This window comes from Ziziphus jujuba, chromosome 2, assembly GCF_031755915.1.
Source record: "Ziziphus jujuba cultivar Dongzao chromosome 2, ASM3175591v1".
NCBI lineage: Eukaryota > Viridiplantae > Streptophyta > Magnoliopsida > Rosales > Rhamnaceae > Ziziphus > Ziziphus jujuba.
The window spans coordinates 4,989,326-5,012,276 of NC_083380.1; the positions used below are offsets into that span (position 1 = coordinate 4,989,326).

At 34.3% G+C, this 22,951-nt stretch overlaps 2 protein-coding genes across 2 annotated transcripts; both read left to right on the top strand.

Moving 5' to 3' along the window:
- Positions 1–11,279: 11,279 nt before the first annotated feature.
- Positions 11,280–14,998, top strand: LOC107417916 (phosphoglycerate kinase, chloroplastic). The gene is made up of 6 exons (XM_016026571.4): positions 11,280–11,993; positions 12,968–13,045; positions 13,128–13,388; positions 13,483–13,800; positions 14,032–14,190; positions 14,535–14,998. The coding sequence occupies exons 1-6, from the start codon at positions 11,553–11,555 to the stop codon at positions 14,742–14,744; spliced, it is 1,467 nt and encodes a 488-aa protein (XP_015882057.3). The 5' UTR covers positions 11,280–11,552; the 3' UTR covers positions 14,745–14,998.
- A 2,411-nt stretch (positions 14,999–17,409) lies between these two features.
- On the top strand, positions 17,410–21,594 carry LOC107417915 (phosphoglycerate kinase, cytosolic). Its single transcript, XM_016026569.4, has 7 exons — positions 17,410–17,588; positions 17,706–17,908; positions 19,506–19,583; positions 19,685–19,945; positions 20,095–20,412; positions 20,692–20,850; positions 21,194–21,594. Exons 2-7 carry the CDS (start codon positions 17,714–17,716, stop codon positions 21,386–21,388), a joined length of 1,206 nt encoding a protein of 401 aa, XP_015882055.1. The 5' UTR covers positions 17,410–17,588; positions 17,706–17,713; the 3' UTR covers positions 21,389–21,594.
- The last annotated feature ends 1,357 nt before the right edge of the window (positions 21,595–22,951 follow it).

Consider the following 22,951-nt stretch of genomic DNA (forward strand, 5'->3'; position numbering starts at 1 on the left):
CGAATATGCATAACGGAGTGAGTCAACTGAGTAATGTGCCGAGCAAAGGAAATATGGAGAAATATGTCGATGCTTACATGCTGCAATTGCATGGACACAAGGAAATCCATCAATGTCAAATTCCTTGCATGAGCACGTCTTATTTTCTAAGTTAAATACTCCAACGAACATGCCATGGCCAACAACTTGAAACTCATATAAGTTCATTGGCATAACACGTAAGCCTCTGCCATTATTTGAGCGGTCCTGCACGATTTTTTCCAACCAATTAGTAACAGGAGTTTGCATTGCAGCAGCGTTAGTTCGACGTTCATACCACCACCTTTGCAAGACATCACGAATGTGATCTAGTAATGGCAAAACAGGTTTATCCCTAGCATCAATAAGCATAGAGTTCATGCTCTCTGCAATGTTAGTTGTCATTATGTTGTATCTATTGCCCGGAAAATGTGATCTAGCCCATTTTGAAGGACTTGCATCCTTGAGATATTGTACAGCTTCAATACTAACCCTTTCTAAAAGCTGCATGGCCTTATCAAAACCCTCAACAATATATGCTCTAGCTGCATCATTAAAAGTTGATATAATCGCGTTGACATTACCTTTAAACTTCTTAGCACGTAAATTTGTACCAAGATGATATGTGCAATGGCCATGGTGATTATTAGGGAAAACTGTACGTATTGCTTTTGCAATGCTCTTGTGTCTATCCGATATAAAAGCTATATTCGGATCATCCCCAAACGCTTCTTTAAAGCTTTCAAAAAACCACGTGTAAGCCGCATCCGTCTCCCCAGGGCCTATTCCATAAGCAAGTGGATAAATTTGATTGTTCCCATCCAAACATGATGCAATATATAACAAACCTCTATATCTATTCTTCAGTGTAGTTCCATCGACATCTACGACTCTCTGCATATGCTGGAACCCTCTAAGGCTAGCTCTAAGTGCCATGAAAAAATATAAAAATCTATTTTGATCATCAGTTTCAATTCGAGTAAACGTGCCCGGATTTTTGCTCTTCAAAACGTGACTCCATAAAGGAAGTTTTGCATATGAATCTTCTGGTGTGCCCCACAAACCTGATAGTGCAACTTCCTTAGCGGCCCATGCTTTGTTATAGCTTATGTTTACTCCATAATTAGAGTGAATGTCATGCACGATATCTCGAGATTTGTATTGCCTTGAAATCCCATCAAACATTGGCTGGATGATATCTCCGATAACTGAACTTGTTACTTGACGATGATCCCTTTTAATGATATTTAAAGAGCAAATATGCTCATCCTTGAAGGCCCTAATCATGAAGGCCTTTATATTATCACCATGTAGTTTGGTAGCAAGCATTCGCCACATGCAATTGTCGTTTGCACATACAACCTCATATCGGACTCTATCAGACTTCTTGACCTTGAATTCAAAATTTCTCCGTAGTGCATAAAGACTAATCTTCTTCTGTAGCGCATTCTTACTTGCAAAGATTTGGTTGATTCGAATGATTTCATGGGCATTGACGGATGAAAAGCGATGGTTAACCCTAAGTTCAGCCATGGTTGTGGTAGAATCCTATCGAATGTCCAAATGGTTTTCGGTACAAGGAGAGGCAAGCACATCATCATTCACATTATCAATTGGAGTACTACCATAAGGAGACTCACCATGTCGACTATCACCAGCTGAAAGTCCCGAATGTTGGGTCCAACAAATGTCTCGTAACCCATCTTCACTATGATCAGTGTTGACCTCAACCTCAAATTGTTCATCTTGATCATAATCATGTCCACGATATTCATTCATATCATTAATGTCGAAGTGCTCATTATCATGATCATGTTCCACAGATTGCACATTGTTTTCACAAATTTGATTTTCAGAGAATCCAGGTTGAGTTTCCGGCACATGAAGTTCGGTCGCTGGGGACTGCACGTCGGCATCAGAGGTACAAGTAGCTATCTCGGGAGCTGCAGATAGTGGGGCATTAGTCATAAATCCTGAACTTGTAGGTATCCTATTCACAACACATCCAGCAGTATTAATACTCTTTGGAACCCTGGATAACACATCAACAATAAGTGGAGATCTGTGTGAACTATACTCTTCTATAAAACTTTGTAGGTCTTCATCATTTTCCACAACGTACGGCTCACATGACAAACACACATGGTATATGAACTTGAAGATTAATTGATGTTGTGTAGAATCTAAGTTGAGAGCGTTGTAGACAACATCTTCAAGTTCGGCCAACGTACAATTCCTTTTGATACGTATAATCTTCGTTCTTTGATGTTGGTATCTCCAGATACCTTCAGAACATACACTCCATGTTCCATCGTAGAACAGTAAAACTGAAATTTGTGACATTGAGCACAAAGCGTTTACCAATTCAAAACATACTAAGTATCTACTTCTGCAATCGTAGAATCTTTGCTGGAAGGTTTAACTATAATCCTGAAGCAAAAGTAATGAAAAAATACAAATACATTTTTAGAAAATGAGTACAAAAAATAAGCCAAACAATTATGTTATTAACGCCTACTGGAATAGCATTTTAAATACAAATACAAATGCATTTTCAGTAAATGAGTAAAGATAAAATAGGAATGCATTTTATGTAAATGAGTACAAATGTTGTTTAAGGGAAAAATGTTGCCATATATGTACACATATTTATATTTATAACACACCCTGTGAAAGCTGATAGAAGGTACTAGCTGCTGGATAGAGAAGACAAACGAGTTTTGTAGTTGGTCAATGTTTTCCCTTTCTAACCATGTAAATGTTATTTTTTTAATACAATATTGACTAATTAAATTCTTATTCTTAGGCTAATATATATATATATATATATATATTTATTAATTAAATCGATCCATTGAAAGGTCTAATGCTCTAAATTTGACCTCGATATCATCTTTCTGTGAATTCAAACAAAACATTTTTGATTCATTTTTATAATATTATATTTAATTTTTTGTTCATAGTTTATAACGCCTCCTTTGTTCGTACCAATTCATACTTTTTCCTCACTACTAGTATTGTGCTAAGGCTAAGTCATTATTTGATTTTGACTTTATCTATCACCTATACGTAAAATATATTTTAGGAATTTTTTTTCGTAAAATCAATTAACAAAATTAATATGAAGTGTATTGTATTTATTTTTTGGCTTAGTTATTAAGCCATTTATGTTTACTATTGGGAGTTCATGATTTCAAAACATTAAGATGGAAAAAAATTATTATAAATGATAAAAAAAATTTATGGAAAGAAGTAGCATAAAGCCAAATTATGTATATATATATATATATATGTATATATATCCACATACCAGGTAATCGTTGACTCCGATCTGCAGAAACATACAATTTAATTACATCCTTTTGAAGTGTATGGGCTCCACAATGAAGATTTTCAGATGATGCAGGGAGAGTGAACTGAACTGAAGAGATTTTGGGATTTTCTGCAATGTTCGTCAATCCATGTAAAAGTGATTGATACCATGCATTTAAATTATCATCCTTCTTATTTATTGCTTCTCCACATATCAAATAATATGGAGAATTTAATAATGAAATTGGATCCTTACACATCATATTGACACGAGAATCAAGTACAAAAACTAAAAACAAAATCTGAATTAGCAAGAGGAAATTGTACAAGTGTTTTATGAATAAAAACAAGAGAATATTACACCTCCTAGAGAATATTACAGCTCCTAGAGAATATTACAGCTCCTACAAAAGCCTCTGTTGGTATCAATCCCGACTTGACCCAATGTTCCCCATCAAAAATGGAAAGGCTTGAAATTGTCACAGCAATTAAACATCAGCCATGGTAGTCAAGGATCAGCTGCTGACAACACAATTAACTGTTGGTTGAACAAATATATGAACCCTGCAGAAAGCAAGTAGCTATCAATAAGCAAAAAATACTATCTAGTTTGCATGAAAAGAATCATGAAAATGAAACTCCATATGAATGATAAACTTTCTGGTGTACCATTTTCCAGGGAATCATGAAAAGGAAACTCCATATGAATGATAAACTTTCTATGTACGTTCATGATTTTCTTCATTTGGAAAATTCTCCTTCCCTGTATCAAACGTCTTATCTGCACAAACATATATGAACAACATAAAATAAAAGTGAAAAATACAATGAGCACTGGGAAATAAAAACCACCATAGCTGAATATATTACCCTTGGTAGAAATGGAGGTTTCTGTTAACGTATATAATGTGCAACCATGGAGTTTAAACAGTAAATTTCCCTTATGATTCTCATGTTGATAATGAAGTAAATGCAATAACTGATAGTTTCCATTAAACATTAAGGAAAACAAGAATTATACATGACAACAATAACTGATAACAATGAAAGTAGTTATATTTAATCACCAACAGCAATTATAGTAATAAAATAACTATAACTACAATTATATTAAAACACAAATAAGTGTGCAGACAATTAAATTTAATAAATAAGCAGCATTCAATAATGGAAAACACACAATTACCATCTTTAGAATAACCTCCACAGCACCTTTGCCATCACCAAGAGCTCCATCTATTTCATCAATCACCTAGAGAAAAAGTAGTAACTTGTTTCTTCTCCATACATTCTAGAATAAGAAGGGTAACCATAAAAAATAATGCCAACCAAGCACTTTGGCCTCGAGTCAACAATGACAGAGTTCATTTGCACTACATCAAGAAACTAAACTGTTGTATAAAGTAACCTATAACACAAAGCAATACATTGTAATAGCTAGGGAAAAAAAGAAAAAAAGAAAAAAAACACAAAGTAACTTTATACAAAATTTCCAATCTTGAAAGAATCTAATATTCAGCTGATAAAAATTAATGCTGATCCATGTGAAAAAAAACAAAAATGAAAAAAAAAGAAGAAGCATATATATACAAATACATACATCAGGGACCAAACCCATGGATTTCATTTGGTCAGAAAGGTAGACAGTGTTCTGCAAGCAAGAGCTTTTCATGGTTCCAACGATGACAGAATGGAATGTATCCTTAGTTGGCTGTACTCCATCCAGCATCATATCATCATACATATCTCTCAGCAAGAAATGCCTATCACCACCGTTATTAAAAAAAAAAAAAAAAAAAAAACAGAACACAAGTTTCACAATTTCTCCCAAAAAAAAAAATCCCAAAACCACTAAAAGAAAATCAAAATTAGAGACACTGCTTGCGTAGTTCCTCCGTCCCAATAACAATCTAAAATATATTATTTATTTAAAAAAAAACTATTTCATTATTAGCGAAACAAGTAAGAAAATGTCTGGGGAAAAGCTTAAGAATTTGAAAATGGAGAGGAGAAGATTACCAGTGATTGATCGAATGAGCCTCATGCTTTCCTACTTCGCTGTTGCCTACCTGTTGCTACTACTTCTGCTCCTAGGGCTCTCTAAAACCCTGCAGTTTTCTCTCTGAGTCGCCCCATATCCTTCAAAATGCACCGTCTCCACGCTTACAATCCGGCCGATACGAAAGGAAACAGAGGGCTCTTAATGGTCTGGAGAGGGCTCCTAATGGTCTGGTTATGGATAAAGAGATGGAGGAGAAAAATCGGATGAAGAAAGGAAAGAAAAAAACATAAAAATATTTTGGAATTATAAAAGATTGAAGGGGTAGAACAAAAAAGATATCAAATAAGGGGGCAAAAATTATAAACCTCAGTCCTACGAGAGTACTGGGCCAAATTCCCCAATAAGGATTCCCTTCCCCATTATTCCCAAAAATAAACAAACAAATAAACAACTAACAAGTGTTCATATTGAGGTCAGCTTACATGGCCTTTTTGCATTAGGCTATGGTTGTGTTGAGGCCCACTGAAACCAAATGGTTGGCTTTACCTGGCCCACTTATGCCAAACTTGAGCATCAATGCCAATGGGGGAAAATGGCCTAATACCCACCACAATAGGTGGCTAGTGTTTACTTTTCCTTTTGATATATATATATATATATATATATTTTTTTTTTTTGTTTGTTTGTTCTCTAGTTTTTATTTTACCTCAGTGAAAATAAAAAATTATTTTACTTTCCATTCCTTCTTCTTCCCTGAGAAAGCCCACAATCCCATTAGGAAAACCTTCCCACACTTATGCTTTCCTTTCCTCCGTGAAAAAGCATTTCTTAACGCTCCTCTTGCAAACATATGAAAGATGTTTCAGCAACTATGACTTCGAATTCATCAAGGACTTAGCCAATATATATAAAGGGCTTGACATCTAATTTCTCCGACGGAGTGATTTAAAGCCTTCACGAACTGGGTATTCATTTTCCAGCCAAAGCCTTGAAATTTACCAAAAAGAAAAAAACATAAAAAACAGAAAACCTAAAACAAAAGACAAAAGGAAAAAATCTTGAAGATTGCCAAAAAGAAAAAATCTCGACGATGGATATCATTATACAGATTAATCAAAGTGACGGAGTTGGAAATTCTCTGTATAATACCATATTATATAATATAATGATTATATGTTTCCCAATTATCAAAAAGAACGAAATAAATCTTGGAAGACAACTAGAAAACGATCTATAATTTGCCACCAACGGGTGAAATTCAAAGAATATGAATAATCAACCAAAAATATATATATAATTCAAAACATTTAATTTTTTAATTATTTGTTCATTAATAATAATTTTTCGATCCTTTTTTAGTAAAATATATATTTTTGTATATTTAAATTAATTATATGGCTTTTTATAAAAATATTGTCAAATAATTTTTTTCATATTTTTTAATTTCATTCAATTTTTTCCCGCTATGAAGAAAAAAAAATTATATATGTATTAAACAATTATTTTTCAATATTTTATCTTTTTATTTTTAGTAAAATAAATTTTGATATTTTAAAATTTTTTATACGGGTTTTTATAGAAATTATTTTCTAATAATTACTTTTCTAATTATTGGTTCAATTTTTTTTAAAATTCTTTATGAAAAAATCGTTATTATATTAGCAACATTTCTTCATAATAATATTCTATATTGAAATAACATTCATCTAATGATAAAAAATGTTGGTTTACACTTGGATTTGTCATAAATAAAAATAAACTGTATATTGTTCTAAGTTATGATTTTTTAAGTTTCTTGTTAAGGAACTTTGCTTCCAAATAATAATAATTATTTTATCTATATACTATAAAACTATATGGTATTTAAGATTTAATATGACCAACATGACATGACATAAAATATTTATGTAAAATTATTTGGGAACGTAATTTATTATTTAGAGTTGTTGCAATATATATAAACTTATTGGTAATAATTTGCCGGTATAGATACGTTTCTATAGAAGTCAAAATATTTTTAACCAATACAACTTTACTAAATTATAACCCTTTCAAAGTTTTAAAATTAGTTTAACCTCAATAATATGACCATATAAAGTTTTTGCTTCATGTATGTAAACAATTTAACTCTTCTTTTGTTTTTTTTTCCTTAATTGTTTAGAGCAAATATTTTTAAAGGCTTTTTTAGTACGACTAGTTAATATGTATATTTTTTTAATCGGGAATTAAATTCTTGAAAACAGTTTCTTCAAAACAATAAAATAAAAATCTCAACAACATTAGGATTTGGAGAGTCATGGTTTTACAGGATTGACCCAATATAAACCCTACTTTTCTTTTCGATATCGTTAATACGTTCTAATTTACAGCCACAGAGCAAGGAAAGGAGTTATGGAATTAGCTAGCAACAATTTTCTTCCAATTGAAGTCTGGATGGAAATCTTGTGCAAACTTCCTTCAAAAACTCTTGTACGATTCACATCCATAAACAAATCAATCCGCGCAATCATTACTGATCCAACCTTTATTTCGATGCACTCTCAATACTAGTCTGCAATCAATCTCATGGGCTATATCATCCAGCATCGGTATTATAAAGACGATGATGATCATAATAAGGTTGGTCATTGTTATGAAACAAGGTTTTCACGTTTCGATGGAAACTTTTCTATTTCTGATCATGAAGACCTTGAATATTCTGCTCCTGCAGATTTATTACTTAGCAAAAGAACAAGTATTTGGTCGTTGCAATGGTTTATTGTGCTTAATTGACAAAAAATCAAAATCTCCTTATCTATGGAATCCTTCTATCAGACAATTCAAGAAGCTACCTCGTGGTTTTCGTACCAACTACGGACCAGATAAACCAGATTGGTATCCTTGTTCATATGCTGTTGGATTTGACAGCATAAAAAAGGACCATAAGGTTGTACAATTATTTAGTATAAAGCGGCTTGATCATCATTTGTATCCCGCGGCTCCAGAGCATCGGATTTACTCTTTGAGGACTAATAAGTGGAGATGGCTTCCACTTAATGGTTGTTCTGTTAATCCTCATAAGTTGGCATTCCTAAAACTCACAGCTGTATGTTTCAACGGTGGTTTATACATCATTGCTCGCGAAGGTTGTTATTATGAAAATCGTGTAATCATCAGCTTCAGTTTCTCAAAGGAAACATTTGGAAGAATAAGTCTGCCTGCCCCCGATTTGATTGAGTCGTATCGCAACTGAAAATTCTCTTATTTTAGCGTTGGGTCACTCAAGGAATCGCTTGCACTAGCGGTTGGATACGACCGCTTTGAATCTACGGATATATGGGTGTTCAAGGAAGAAGGGTTAGGAGGACTTGGGACATGGAATAGGCAGTTTAGGATTACTAGAAGTGATGCTTGTCATATCCATTCCATGAGCCAATTTGGACTTAAGGGTGAAGTAATTATGAGGAGATGGGCTGCACAAGAGGATCATTGTTACGAGCTTGGTTTATGGGATTTTGTGAAGCAGGAATTCGCAGCACTTGGAATATTCAATGATTTTGATCATGATTATGTTTTTCCTTATTCGGAAAGCCTAGTGCAGTTAAAAGGGTAGAATCCTGTCTTTTATATTTAATTATTACTACTTTTCAAAGTCGTCCTACGTTACCGCCATTACTACAAGGACTTGTTTAAGCAATAAAAAAGAGAATCTTATGTAAATACCATGGAATCGATTGAATTAGTATTTTTCAAATTTAAATGCATTCTTATTAGAGGTATGTATATATATGCATATATATGTATATATGCATATACCTATTTATACTTTCTTCCCGAGTTATCAGGTGCCTAGCCTTGTTGTTTCTTGTTTGACATCTGTTGGTGTGTGATTATTAAAATAGCCTTTGTAGCTTCTTTTTTTGTTGACAACTGTGCCTGTGTAGCTTAGTTAAATAATACACATGAGTTCTTATTTTTTCAAACATGTTCCTGTACCTTTCTCAATGGGGTGGTCTTGATGTGCATGGACTCAGTGGGTCTCAGCTTTCCTTGTGACGCAGGGTTGTCTTACTTCGCATTTTCAACCTTGTCATGGAATATAAGTTTGATGTATGTAAGCAGTAGTACTTGAATAAATTTGTTTTGATCAATACGCAACATAATCCCTATATATAAACATACAAAATTTTATTCTACGCGTGTTTGATACCCGATGACATGTAACTTGTAATAGCTAATAAAATTAAATAGTTTTGGTCAAATGGAATTATAATCTCCACCTTATATTAAATATATAATTGCTAAGACTTCTAGCATAACTAATATGTTAGTTTTTAAATCATCTCGCTTAAATGTAAACAATCAATCATTGCAGTGAATATATATAGGCATTTTTATAAGAATATTGAATTAAAGATCTATATCAACTCTTTGCATCTAGACTCTATTTTACGCTATACTAGACACAGGAGTTATTCATTGTCTTCATCGATATAGAGCTTGGTTAATGGGATTTTCAGCGCTTGGAAGATTCCATCATTTTGATCATGTTTTTCCTTATTCCGAAAGCCTTTTGTTATATTAATCTCAATTGAATCAATAATATAATTCTTCAAAATTACTACTACAGTACTACACAATCTAAACGTATGTATGATTGTTAGTATATATATAGCTAATGTAATTATATATGAATTCAAGGGGATGGGGTTGGAAATGAATGTGTAATTTATAATATAATATATATATATATATATGATTATTAATATTAAAAGAAAAAAAAAAGTGTGGGAGACAACTTTAATAAGAGCTACAATTTGACGCAAAGAAATGCAAAGAATATATATGAATGAGTAAAAGCAAACAATATGACCAACTTAATTTATTTTCTTTCCACTTTACTCAAACTAATTTTTTTACTCACAAAGGGTATAAAAAAGTAATAATCTCTGTATTTAGCAGGAAAAGATATATATATATATATATATATAGTTGCTCAACATATTCATTTATGGTTTATACAAAAAAAATAAAATCATTATCGAATCTATATTTTGATGAACATCTTGTATATGTTATCTTTCTATTAATTTTATTATTTTATTATTATTTTATTTTAATTTTAAATATATATGACAATAGTCTATGCATATATTTCTTGACATTATAAGTAATTTTCAAACATGATGCCATAGGAATCCAAAAAAAAAAAAACAAAAAAAAAAACCATGCTATATTATATATATATAGTTTTTGTGATTAATAAAACAAAAGAAAAAGAGCTATAATTTGCCATCAGAGGGTGAAACTCAAAGATACACATGGTTGCTCAACATATTCCTTATAAAACAAATATTTCTTTTTCCTTACTAATATTATCTATCCATATCTATATTTGTTTATTATTTATTTTTAAAAAATATTATTTGTTATGACAATGATAGATTACCGGCGAAACATATATGCCATTTTGTAATTTAATTAACTATTTTTTAAAAAAATACTTTTTCATATTAATTTTATTTTTAAAAAATTAATACATAATTAAATACATCTAATTATAAGCATATCAATCACCAAAATAATACATAATAATATCAATAGTCTCACTTAAGTAAAATCCTCTTCCTTTCAATATAAAATAATTTGTATTAGTTAAAAAAAAATGATAGTAGTCTATGTTAATCTTTTAAAATTATAAGAAATTCCATACATGGTGCCAAACTTATTTTTAAGATTCTTAAAACTGATTAAATAAACGTTATCATTAAATTATAATGAAGCAAGAAAATATTCTTAGCAAAATTAAGAAAAAAAATTGTTCAAGCAAACAAAGGGAACGATTCTGGATTTCCATTACTTTTTCATTTCGAAAATTTTTACCAAAAAATAATAATAATAAATAAATAAATAAAAATGCACAAGAACAGGAAGCAGATATAGAGGCTAATGTAGCGTACTAGCGTCTAGATTTTCTAAAGCACCGAACATCTTCAACCTCTCCTCAACGATAAGAGAAATCCTCAACTCCCACTCTCTCACCCAATCATTCCCCATTGTTCTTCCCGTCCACATCTCTCTCTCTCTTTTCCTCAACATCTCCATACCCAATCAAAATCACCCATTTGCTCTCTTCCTCATAAACCCCTCACATACACACCACTCTAGTAGTACACTCGCTCTCTCATACCCACAAAACCATTTCCCTCAAACACACTTTGTCTCTTCCTGGTGAGCAACAATGGCCTCTGCAACCACACCCACTAGTCTCTCTCTCCTCCACACTTCCTCTGCCACCTCCTCCTCTTCCCGCACTCGCTCTTCTCTCCTCCATCTCTCTCCTTCGTCTTCTTCTTCACCCTCCTTGCGTCTCCGACCCACCACCCTCCGTGGCCTTGGTTTCGTCGCTTGTGATCCGCTCTTTGCTCTAAATGTTGCTTCCAAAGTTCGATCCTTTGGAGCTGGAAAAGGGGTCAGAGGAATCGTTTCCATGGCGAAGAAGAGCGTTGGGGATTTGACAGAGGCGGACTTGAAAGGAAAGAAGGTGTTTGTGAGAGCTGACTTGAATGTTCCTCTGGATGATAACCAGAAGATCACTGATGATACCAGGATTCGAGCTGCTGTTCCAACCATCAAGTATTTGATTGAGAAGGGTGCTAAAGTCATTCTTTCCAGCCATTTGGTATGTGGGTCATTGAAAAGTTTGAGTTTTTGGATCAATGGGATTCATTATTTCAGTTGTTTTTGTTTGATCTTTTATGGTTGTGGGTTTCTTCGTATTTTTCAGTTTCATTCTTTACTGAATTGGCTTTTTTATGTTGTAAATTTTGGCTCTTTATTAGTTCAGACAGCCATTTGATAAAGTGAGTTTTGGAAACTTTAAGTTCCAGATTGTGAATTTTTGAGCTTCGACATTGTTTTGGTTTTTGAAGTGGTTTTGTCATTCTGTTATTTCAGTTTTTAATGCATTTTCCTTCTTCAACTGGTTCGGTTCTTTGTAGCTTTTTTCCTTTTTATGCGTGTAGCGCATTTCCCTGACGATATGATTATGTTTCTCTCTCTCCCTCTTTCTGTTATTGTGATCTTATGTTTAGGATTTTGAGTCTTCTCTATGTAGAGATTGAAAAGTCTGATTTTCTCTACGAAGATTTACACAATTTCTCGTTTTGCTCTGCAATGTCGTCTAATATCTTGGAATTCAGATTTGATGGCTGCTCTGATCTGCTGCGTCTAACAGTCCAATACAGCAAGTCTAGTTTTTCAAACTTCGGTTCTTATTCTTTACTAAGGTTGAGCATTTAGTCCAGCTTAGTTTATGGCTGCATAATTTGATATTGAAAACACAAACCCTGAAAAATATGTAGTTTATCTCCTAGAAGTTTGGTATGCGATTGATGACTGTGTACGCTTTTATCATGCGATCCTAGATAGAAAGCGAACCATTATCTTATGTCAAGGCCTTGAAATATTATTTATGTATGCTATAGGATGAGCATCATCGTATGGAAGATTCGTGTTAGATCTTGAAAATTTTAAGTAGCTATGCATCAAAAGAGATATGATCACAAGCTTCTCTAAGTTCTGTAATGACTGTTTGTGATTACTATTTTGGGTTTGTGCTATATGTGCTTAACTCAAATGTATTAAAAATTTCAGGGAAGACCAAAAGGTGTGACTCCAAAATTTAGCTTGGCTCCTCTTGTACCTCGGCTTTCTGAACTCCTTGGCATACAGGTAGGTATTTATCTAAATAAATTGGCTTTGGTCCTGCACTGGATCTTCTGACTAATTTTTGTATTTCTCGTTTCACTAACAGGTTGTGAAGGCTGATGATTCTATTGGCCCAGAGGTGGAAAAGTTGGTGGCTTCACTTCCTGATGGCAGTGTGCTTCTTCTTGAAAATGTGAGGTTTTACAAGGAGGAAGAGAAGAATGATCCTGAACATGCAAAGAAGCTTGCCTCCTTAGCAGATCTATATGTCAATGATGCTTTTGGAACTGCACATAGAGCTCATGCCTCAACTGAGGGTGTCACAAAATTCTTAAAACCATCTGTTGCTGGTTTTCTTTTGCAGAAGGTAGGTGCTGCTCGCTAAATTTTATAAGTTTTCTTCAATTTTGCTTGAATTTACTGGCTAAATTATTTGTTATGTTTATGCTTTCCTGTTTTAGGAACTTGACTATCTTGTTGGGGCAGTATCAGTCCCAAAGAGACCATTTGCTGCCATTGTTGGTGGTTCAAAGGTCTCATCCAAGATTGGAGTGATTGAGTCTCTACTTGAGAAAGTTGATATCCTACTTCTTGGTGGAGGTATGATCTTCACATTTTACAAGGCACAAGGTCTTTCAGTGGGTGCATCTCTGGTTGAAGAAGATAAGCTTGATCTTGCAACATCACTCATTGAGAAGGCCAAGGCAAAAGGGGTATCTCTTTTGTTGCCTACTGATGTGGTTATTGCAGACAAGTTTGCTCCTGATGCAAACAGCAAGGTTCGTTTTTAAGCTCCTTTGCTTTGTAGTGTTTGTTCGCATCCTGATATTATCCTAGCTCTCATGGAATGAAAACAACTATATCCTTAATGGAACTCAATTATTTTGTTGCTTGAAATTATTGTCATAAAACAAACGAGTCCAGAAACTTGTATTTCTATTAACTTTTTGACACTAAGGCTATGTGGCACTTTATGAGCAAGGAATTAAAAAGCAGTTTGGTAATTTCAGATTGTGCCAGCAACTGCCATTCCTGATGGATGGATGGGATTGGATATTGGACCAGACTCTGTTAAGACATTCAATGAGGCGTTGGACACTACTAAAACCGTCATTTGGAATGGACCAATGGGTGTGTTTGAGTTTGACAAGTTTGCAGTTGGAACTGAGGTATGCATACCCTTTTGCCTGTGTCCTTCATCTTGATATTTTCAAAGTCTCGTGCATCTATTAACCTATCTGATTTTGTGTTTCAAATTCCCTGTACTTGTGCATCTGTTTGAGTTTTTGGGGAGAAATATGTATGGAAAAGGGAAGGTAGATCTTCACCTGTACTGTAGTTTTGAGTTTCCTGAAATGAAGTAAAAACTAAATTTTATATCAGCTTGAAATATCGACCATCTTATGGAATTGTATAGTAGTAGCATCTGGATATCTGCCTGTGACAATAGCTTTCATTGCCAATTATGTGCTTTTGCATGGATGAATGATTGGGATTTTACCACTGCCTGCAGGCTGTTGCAAACAAGCTAGCAGAGCTTAGCAAAAAGGGAGTGACAACGATCATTGGAGGTGGAGATTCTGTTGCTGCTGTAGAGAAAGTAGGAGTTGCAAGTGTGATGAGCCACATTTCAACTGGTGGTGGTGCAAGTTTGGAGTTATTGGAAGGCAAACAACTTCCTGGTGTGCTTGCTCTTGACGAAGCAACACCGGTTCCTGTGTAAGACATATCTTTATTTGATTTTTCCCCCCAGTTCCTATGTGGGGTGTTTTTTATTTGAGCTTGTAAAGGAGAAAAAAAATGTTTTTAGGGAGATATGAGTTATTGTTGTTGTATATTTTCAATGCTGCCTGCTCTCTGATCCCTCATGCTGTCTCCACATCCTTTGCTTCCTAGTACAAACTGCTAAAGAGACTGTAGAGTGTTTTTAGAAGGAGAATCATTCCAGCAATCTAATAAATTGATCCTTTTCTCATACATTCATACATTCTAGCAAAATGCCTTCAATTTGTCAATTTACAAAAACTATCTGCAATATTATAGTAGTTTCGTTGTTAAACCCGTATTTTTTGTTTTAAACATTCATTTGCTTCCTTCACAGTTCAAGTATGTCATCTTCTGTGAGAGGTTGAAGAATTTTGATCCTCAAATTGTTAACTCAATTATTAAATACTTGAAAATTGACATCTTGAGATGTTGTCGATCACAGTTGTACAAATCCTTAGCCACAGAAAGAATAAGAGGCCTGCATGGATTTCCAGACACTTTATAAACTTTTTGATGAAAGTGGTTCATCATTACCGCAGAATTCACGCACTCTCAGCCATTTCTTTTTGACATGTATCTTCTGGTTCAGGTGGCAGTTCATGTGATGTGGATGGTTATCAATCAACATAGCAACTATAAAATCTTACAGGATCTAATAATTACTTATTCAAGATAGATTGATGTTGTCCTCATTTATGATGAAAGACAGGCTCATCACCTTGTATATTCATCCCAAAAAAAAAAAAAAAAAAAATGCTCATCGCCTTCGCCTTGTATAATGGTATCGTATTGGGCCTAATACTGCCTAACACAACCAAAATGGAAGTTTTTGTCTGTAGAAAACATGAAAAAATGAAGCTCAATGGCCTAAATGTCTGTACAAAACTCTCTCGGCGATGTTGAATACTAGAGTTTGAAGAAGGTGGAAAACATATTCTATACAATTAGAGAGAAGTAAATAAAGCCAAAAGTCAAACGAACCAATAGTTTGCATGACCCTTGTTTCTCAATAAGTCAACACAACCAAAAAGTCAACAAACTAATTAGTTGACATTTGTAATCTAATCTAAAAATTTTGATATATAATCTTAGAATAATGACATTGATGCTTTAAACTTAATATAAATTTTAATATTTTTTTCTTTATGATTTATTTTTTATACATACAAATTTAGTTGGGGAGATACTTCCTTAAGCATGCATGTGATGATAGGATGACATATTATGTCAGGCAAGTTGAATGCCCACAAGATCCATGCACCATTGCTTTTTATTGTTTTTTTGTTGCCAAAATATGTCGCTTTTTATTGTTTTTTTGTTGCCAAAATATTGACAGAAGGAAAAAGATTAAAGACCACAAGATCGTAAGCCCCGTTCGGTTAGTCCAATGGACCAAGTGAATATCTGTGATAGCCGGCCAGTATACGCCGGGGATTGGAGTGGGCTCCACACACGTCTCAGCCCTATCGCTCAAAGCGAATGAACTCCCTTCCCCATGCTCACCCGTTTCCAGGCCCGCATCTCTGCGGTTATGGGCCCGGGGACTTTCCTGGGCCTCATCTGCTAAAGTGCAGTGAATAGCCCAATCACTTCGTCTTGTGGCAGTGTTGCCCCACGTCTCTAAATGTCCTTTATAAACCAATTAAATAGTCAATTTCTTAGTGATGTGGGACTCCAGATAAAGGAGCTCGTTGCTCAAAATTTATGTTATTGAGTTTGAATACAAAAATTGTTTTGGCTCAAAACAGATTCTTGAACCGCAGAGTTAAGAAATTAATTTAATATTTTTCTTTAAAATTTAAAAAAGATGATGTGCTTCAATGGTTAGAAATGACTTATAATAATACAAAGAAAGACATAAAGAAACTACAAAGGGATTCTAGAAATTTATTTAAATTTTTTAATGATTGTTGAAAAATGTTGTGCGAATATTCTTAGTTGTGCCACACAATTTGTGAGTTTTTCTGGACAAACGTCTAAGGATTTAGGTCACTGATCGTGATTTGACAACTGAGCTCTGAAACTATGGACTAGGCTTCTTCCAGAAACTTAAATGATCCTATGGTTTATTCTTTTGACCAGTAATATTTTCAAAATTTGGTAATATTGTGCAATTCCATATTGAACACAGAGGAAAATAAATAAAGGAAGAGATATTTAATAAAAATTAATCCAAAAGAAATCTAATTCAATTTTTTTCTAGTATTTTGAAAATTTTCAATTATTTTTTCTTTTGGTCAAAGTTTCAATTTTTACCTCTAACCTGATGGTGAAGTCTTTTCCATGTGATTCTTTAGGAATAAAAAGTAGTAAATTTGCCAACATATTTACTTTAACCGCCACGGCGTATCCAAATAACTTTATTCACACACTTCATATCTTTTTACAGTTTTAACAAATCTACAGAGCATCCATAAAAACTTAGAAATATAATAAATATTGCTTTTTATATTCATTGATACCATGGATTCCTCGGTCTAATTTTGGGTTTTCTTGGGGAAAAAGAAAATGGAAAAAAAGAAGGCATTTTTTTGGTGGGATAAAAAGAAGAATATGCCAAACGCTAAAACCATTCACAGCTGGCCCAAGGTTTTCACCACCACGGACCATAGAGTCCTTCCACGATCATTGTGCGCCTAAAGAAGAGCTTCCACGTGCCACCACAACCGTCACGTGATACCACACCCACCGTTCCCTGTCTATATATTTTCTTCTGGAACTTTCGGACTCTTGCTGTCTTTGTTTGATCTCTCTACCTCACCGAAAAAGCTAGTCTTTGAAACATTTCCGGATCGTCTTTGTAAGCTCCAAAGTTTTGATCTTTTATGCGTTTTTGTGGTTGTTTTGTGAAGTTTTAATCTGGGTATTGATTATTTTTGTTGTTTTTGGTTTGCTTTTTTTGGTGGGTGTTTCGAAGGAACTGCGATGGCGACCAAGAGGAGCGTGAGTACTTTGAAGGAGGCTGACTTGAAGGGGAAGAGGGTATTTGTTAGAGTTGATCTGAATGTTCCTTTGGATGACAACTTCAACATCACCGACGATACCAGAATCCGTGCCGCTGTGCCTACCATCCGATACTTGATTGATAATGGAGCAAAAATCATCCTTGCCAGCCACTTGGTAAGCCATGCCTCTTCGCTGTTCACAGAATCTATCTCTTTTCACTGATATAACAATGGATTGCGTCTTCTATGTGATGTATTTCTGGGTTAGTCTTAGATTTTTGTTTTCCAGATCAATATCGTTTAAACCATACTCAATACTTTTCTAGGAAAGAATGCGATTTTTTGGTTTCATTTTCGTTGTGTTTAGTAAATTGATTTATTTGTTTTGGTGAAAAGTGGAATTTTTGAGTACGGTTTCCATGTCGACTTAGGTTAGATCTATATGAATTTGTTTGGGGTTCTGATTGATGGACTTTTAATTTGTGTATATACATCAACTTGGTGTGATTTACTTGTTTTATGTATTAAATGGTTATGGTTATGGTCTTTGCTTATCTTCTTGTTATGAAATCATGATTTTCTTTCCCTCTGTTTTAGCTTTACCTTTTTTTCTGTGCACAAGTGATAATGTCTGGTTTTACTTGATTTTTTTTCCCCCTGTTTTAGCGTTACCTTTTTTCCTGTGGACAAGTGATAATGTCTGGTTTTGCTTTTGTTTTTTCTATTAGTTTTGACTGGATTTAAAGCTATACGTTACTTTTCTTTTTAGACTCCTGTGAAGGGTGTCTGTTCATTCATCTGTTACAGTTTCTAACTGGAATTTCCTTTGTCATAATTATAATCCCATCATACTAGATTGCATGTATTTTGATTTTATGCATTTCTTTTTTTTTGGTTTGGTTAATGTCAAATGCTATATATATATATATATATATATCTTCAATACTTGCATAGTATTTATTATTATTATTATTATTATTTTTTTTTTAATTTTTTTCATATTGAGTACTTTCATATTGAGTAGTGTGGTATTTGCTCTAAAAAATTCTTGCGGACCCTCTTAAATGTTGTTATGTTGTCTTTTGATTTATTTGAGGCCATTTTCTGATACATAATGTGTGCCTTGTTGGTCGGTTCTTTTTGTTTTCAGAAAACTTCAATGCATTTGCAATTGCTGTTCTGGTTTCCAGTAGCAAGAAAAATTTCTCTATGTTGACTGTTTCTGAACTGGTTATTGCTGTTGCTTCTATTTTAGATAGCTTAAATTTTCTTTGGTGACTTTGTTTAAAATGAAATGGTGAATTTCTGCTAAACGCGATTGTGCCATGCACTGCCTTGGCATTCGTGGTGTTCGTTAAGATGCTTAAGCTATTCTCGGAAATCGGTATAACCGATAATAGGGAGCTGTTATTTTTCAAGATGGTTGTTGTGCTTTTTTGTTTTTATTCCATCTTCAGTGTTTTGTCTCTGTTCTCATTTATTTTCTTGTCTGTTTGTGCTTCAAAGGGTTATCCTTGGTTTGTTGTTTGTACATTAGATGTAATGAGTGGAGTATTTTGATATGTGAATTATGTCATGAGTTTCAAATGGAACTGATCCAGATGTACATCTTTTGTTTTCTCGCTATTGTTATTTTTCTTTTCATTGTTCCTTATATCATACGTTAAGGTGAATATTTAAAGGTCCAGGAAAATTTTTAGATAATTTATTTCCCTTTTTGTGCCTGTTCTAGTTTTAAAAGTTGTAATGTATGAATTGCTTCATTTTTTCAGGGGCGCCCGAAGGGTGTCACACCCAAGTACAGTTTGAAGCCTCTTGTGCCTAGGCTGTCTGAGCTCCTTAAAGTCGAGGTTTGGTTTTTATTTGCTAATAAAAATGATAAGCATTAATCTTCTGCTGTCGTGATTTGCTTATTTGAATTCTTTTTGTTATTTCTTGTCTGGTGTAACAGGTTAAGATAGCAAATGACTGTATTGGTGAGGAAGTCGAAAAATTAGTTGCTGGGCTTCCTGAAGGAGGCGTTTTACTTCTAGAGAACGTGAGGTTCTACAAGGAGGAAGAGAAGAATGACCCTGAGTTTGCCAAGAAGCTAGCTTCACTTGCAGATCTCTATGTGAATGATGCATTTGGTACTGCCCATAGGGCCCATGCTTCCACTGAGGGAGTTGCTAAGTACTTGAAGCCTTCTGTTGCTGGATTCCTCATGCAAAAGGTATGTGAAAGCCTTTTTATGTATTTAAGATTATTTTACAATGGGGATTGGAGAGTGATAGCTGTTGATCTTTGTATGCTGCTGTGGCTAGCACATTTTCTTATCTTGTTGAACTTATAGCTCACTTTTAATATGTTTGGTGATTTTAGGAACTTGACTATCTTGTTGGAGCTGTGGCCAATCCCAAGAGACCTTTTGCTGCTGTTGTTGGTGGTTCAAAGGTGTCGACTAAGATTGGAGTTATAGAATCCTTGTTGGGGAAGGTAGACCTTCTCTTTTTGGGTGGAGGGATGATTTTTACTTTTTACAAGGCTCAAGGCCATTCTGTTGGATCATCCCTTGTGGAGGAAGACAAACTGGATCTTGCAACATCACTTCTTGAGAAGGCCAAGGCTAAAGGGGTGTCTATACTGCTCCCCACAGATGTGGTTATTGCTGATAAGTTTGCTGCTGATGCTAACAGCAAGGTTAGTAGTAGTTTTTCTCTTTAATCTTTTAGATAGTGCTAAATGTTGATTGGGTTAAAATGAAAATCTGCTTTTATTGGGGAAAATGTTGATTTCCTTCACCCTCTTTCATTCATTATCTTTTGGTGGGCCGTACTTTGCATTGTGCATTTACAGAAAACCTATTTGATTTTGGAAATAAATGCACTGGTGTACCAGTAAAACTGAAGGTTTCATGAAGTCTAAATGTTTTGCTGATGCTTTTACATGCTCTCATAAGTGTGGATTGACTTGATGCAGGTTGTGCCAGCATCTGGAATTCCCGATGGTTGGATGGGATTGGATATTGGACCAGATTCCATTAAAACATTCAGTGAAGCTTTGGATACCACTCAAACTGTTATTTGGAATGGACCAATGGGTGTTTTTGAGTTTGATAAGTTTGCAGCTGGAACAGAGGTACACAATGATTTTGACTTGCATTAGTTTTAACATTGCCATGGGTTAGATTTGCCTCAGGTATAAAATTTAATGAAAGCAACAGCTTTTACCAGAACTGATTCTGTTTGGACCGTCCTTAATTTTTCTTATGTTAGGATTTTTCATTTCTTTTTTTGCAGTGACCTTCATAATTTCTCTCTTCTAGTTATAGATTTTTTTGGTGAAATGGTTTTTTCCTCCTATTTCACTGTGAACATTTCACTTTAAATTAATAATTTTGTGGAAAGAAGTTCATCCCTTAATCAGCACTCTCAAGATGCTAATCTAATGTGTGTCTAATGACAACTAATATTTGCTACAGGCAGTAGCCAAGAAGCTGGCTGAGCTGAGTGGCAAGGGAGTGACAACCATCATTGGAGGAGGTGACTCAGTTGCTGCCGTGGAGAAGGTTGGGCTTGCTGACAAGATGAGCCACATCTCCACCGGAGGAGGTGCCAGCTTGGAGCTTCTCGAAGGGAAACAACTACCTGGTGTGCTTGCTCTTGATGATGCTTAAGCTTATTGTGCATTCCCCAGTTTTTTGCGATTTTATGCAATCTCAAGACCAGAGGATTGAGATACAGCTTATCTTGTAGAGGCTATATAGGATAGATTTGAATAAGTGCTTTTTCTCATGGTTACCTTGCTTTGAATATGGGGATCTTTTTTGGAACAAAGTTGTCAAAGATTTTAAGTGATAAAAGTGTTCATTGTTGATTTTAAGTTATCATTGTTATTTACATTCCCACTGATTTTAAAGTTATGCAATTTTTCCTCCATTTTGGTTGAGTGCCGATTGAAGACTACAAGGCTGTACCCAGTATGGAAGGGTAATAAGCATCACCGAAGGAAATGACTCAGTAAACTGTAATGTTGGTCTAGTTAACAACTATCTGGTGTCCTTGTTCTGCATGCAAATGTGAATCATCCCAGTTTTGTGTTATATTTCAGACTCTCACATCACATGGTTGGGTTTTCAGCCAGGCGATTGAGATATAACTTAAACAGGAGATGCTAGAAAAGAATAAGCACGCTTTCAAAACAGTAACCTGGCTTCGTATGGTATATTTTTTTAAACAAATTAAAGAATTTAAGGTGTATCCATTATTTTCATGTCCATGCTCTATATCATTCAATCTACTGGTGCGCGAGAAAATAAAATAAAATAAAATAAAAAATACAAGAAGGTCCTGAAACGCAATTCACTTTAATATATCATTTAGAAACTTAATCCATCAAGAAAATTACATAAACCTTGGGACCTAGTAAAACTGGCGCCATAATTAGAACTTGTGTGGACAAAAACCCACCCTGTTCTACATAAAACTTAATGCAAAATTAAAAACTTCAATCATAAAGATGTAACACCAAAGAAAACTAAACTAGAAAAATCCTTAAATATCTGGGAAACTAAATTAGAAAAATCCTTAAATATCTGGGCACTTGTTTTCGTTTCATTTCTTCGCACTCCTCTGTCAATTCATGCTTCTGAAATCATCTGCTGAAGACATAGTAATCAAGACTTGACCAGGAAGTTCATATTTAATTTTATCATTATCTAAGCCCCCACTTAGTGATTTTATTTTGAGCACAAAATCTTTAAAAGAAGTGATTATCCACATACTGATAAGATGGGTGTCACCTCCATCGTATTGAAGTTTTCCATCAATTGCAGAAACTGAGAGTATACCATTAAAACTACATAAAACCTTTAGTTACATTGCAGAGCTATCAGAAAGGCTGCTCCACTTGAGCATATAACTATGTATATAAACAAAACCTTGAGTAAAAGAAGCAAGCCTGGCACTAGCAGAAGAAGTTGAGTTGCTTTATTGGTTGTACTGCGATCATGTAGTTAAAGAGGAAACGTTATTACATTAATAGCAGGGTGGCTCTTAGACTCTAGCATAAATATGTTGTCAATTTCCTAAGTTTTTTTTTGCATGCTTGAGTGAGTAAACCAAGAAATCACCAAATTTAACCTTCTTGTTTCCCAAAGTGGGAAATTTTATTTAAAATTAATTGTATGAATAAATATCTCGGACAGAGTCAAGTCAAGTTGTAAATTCGAAATACTTGG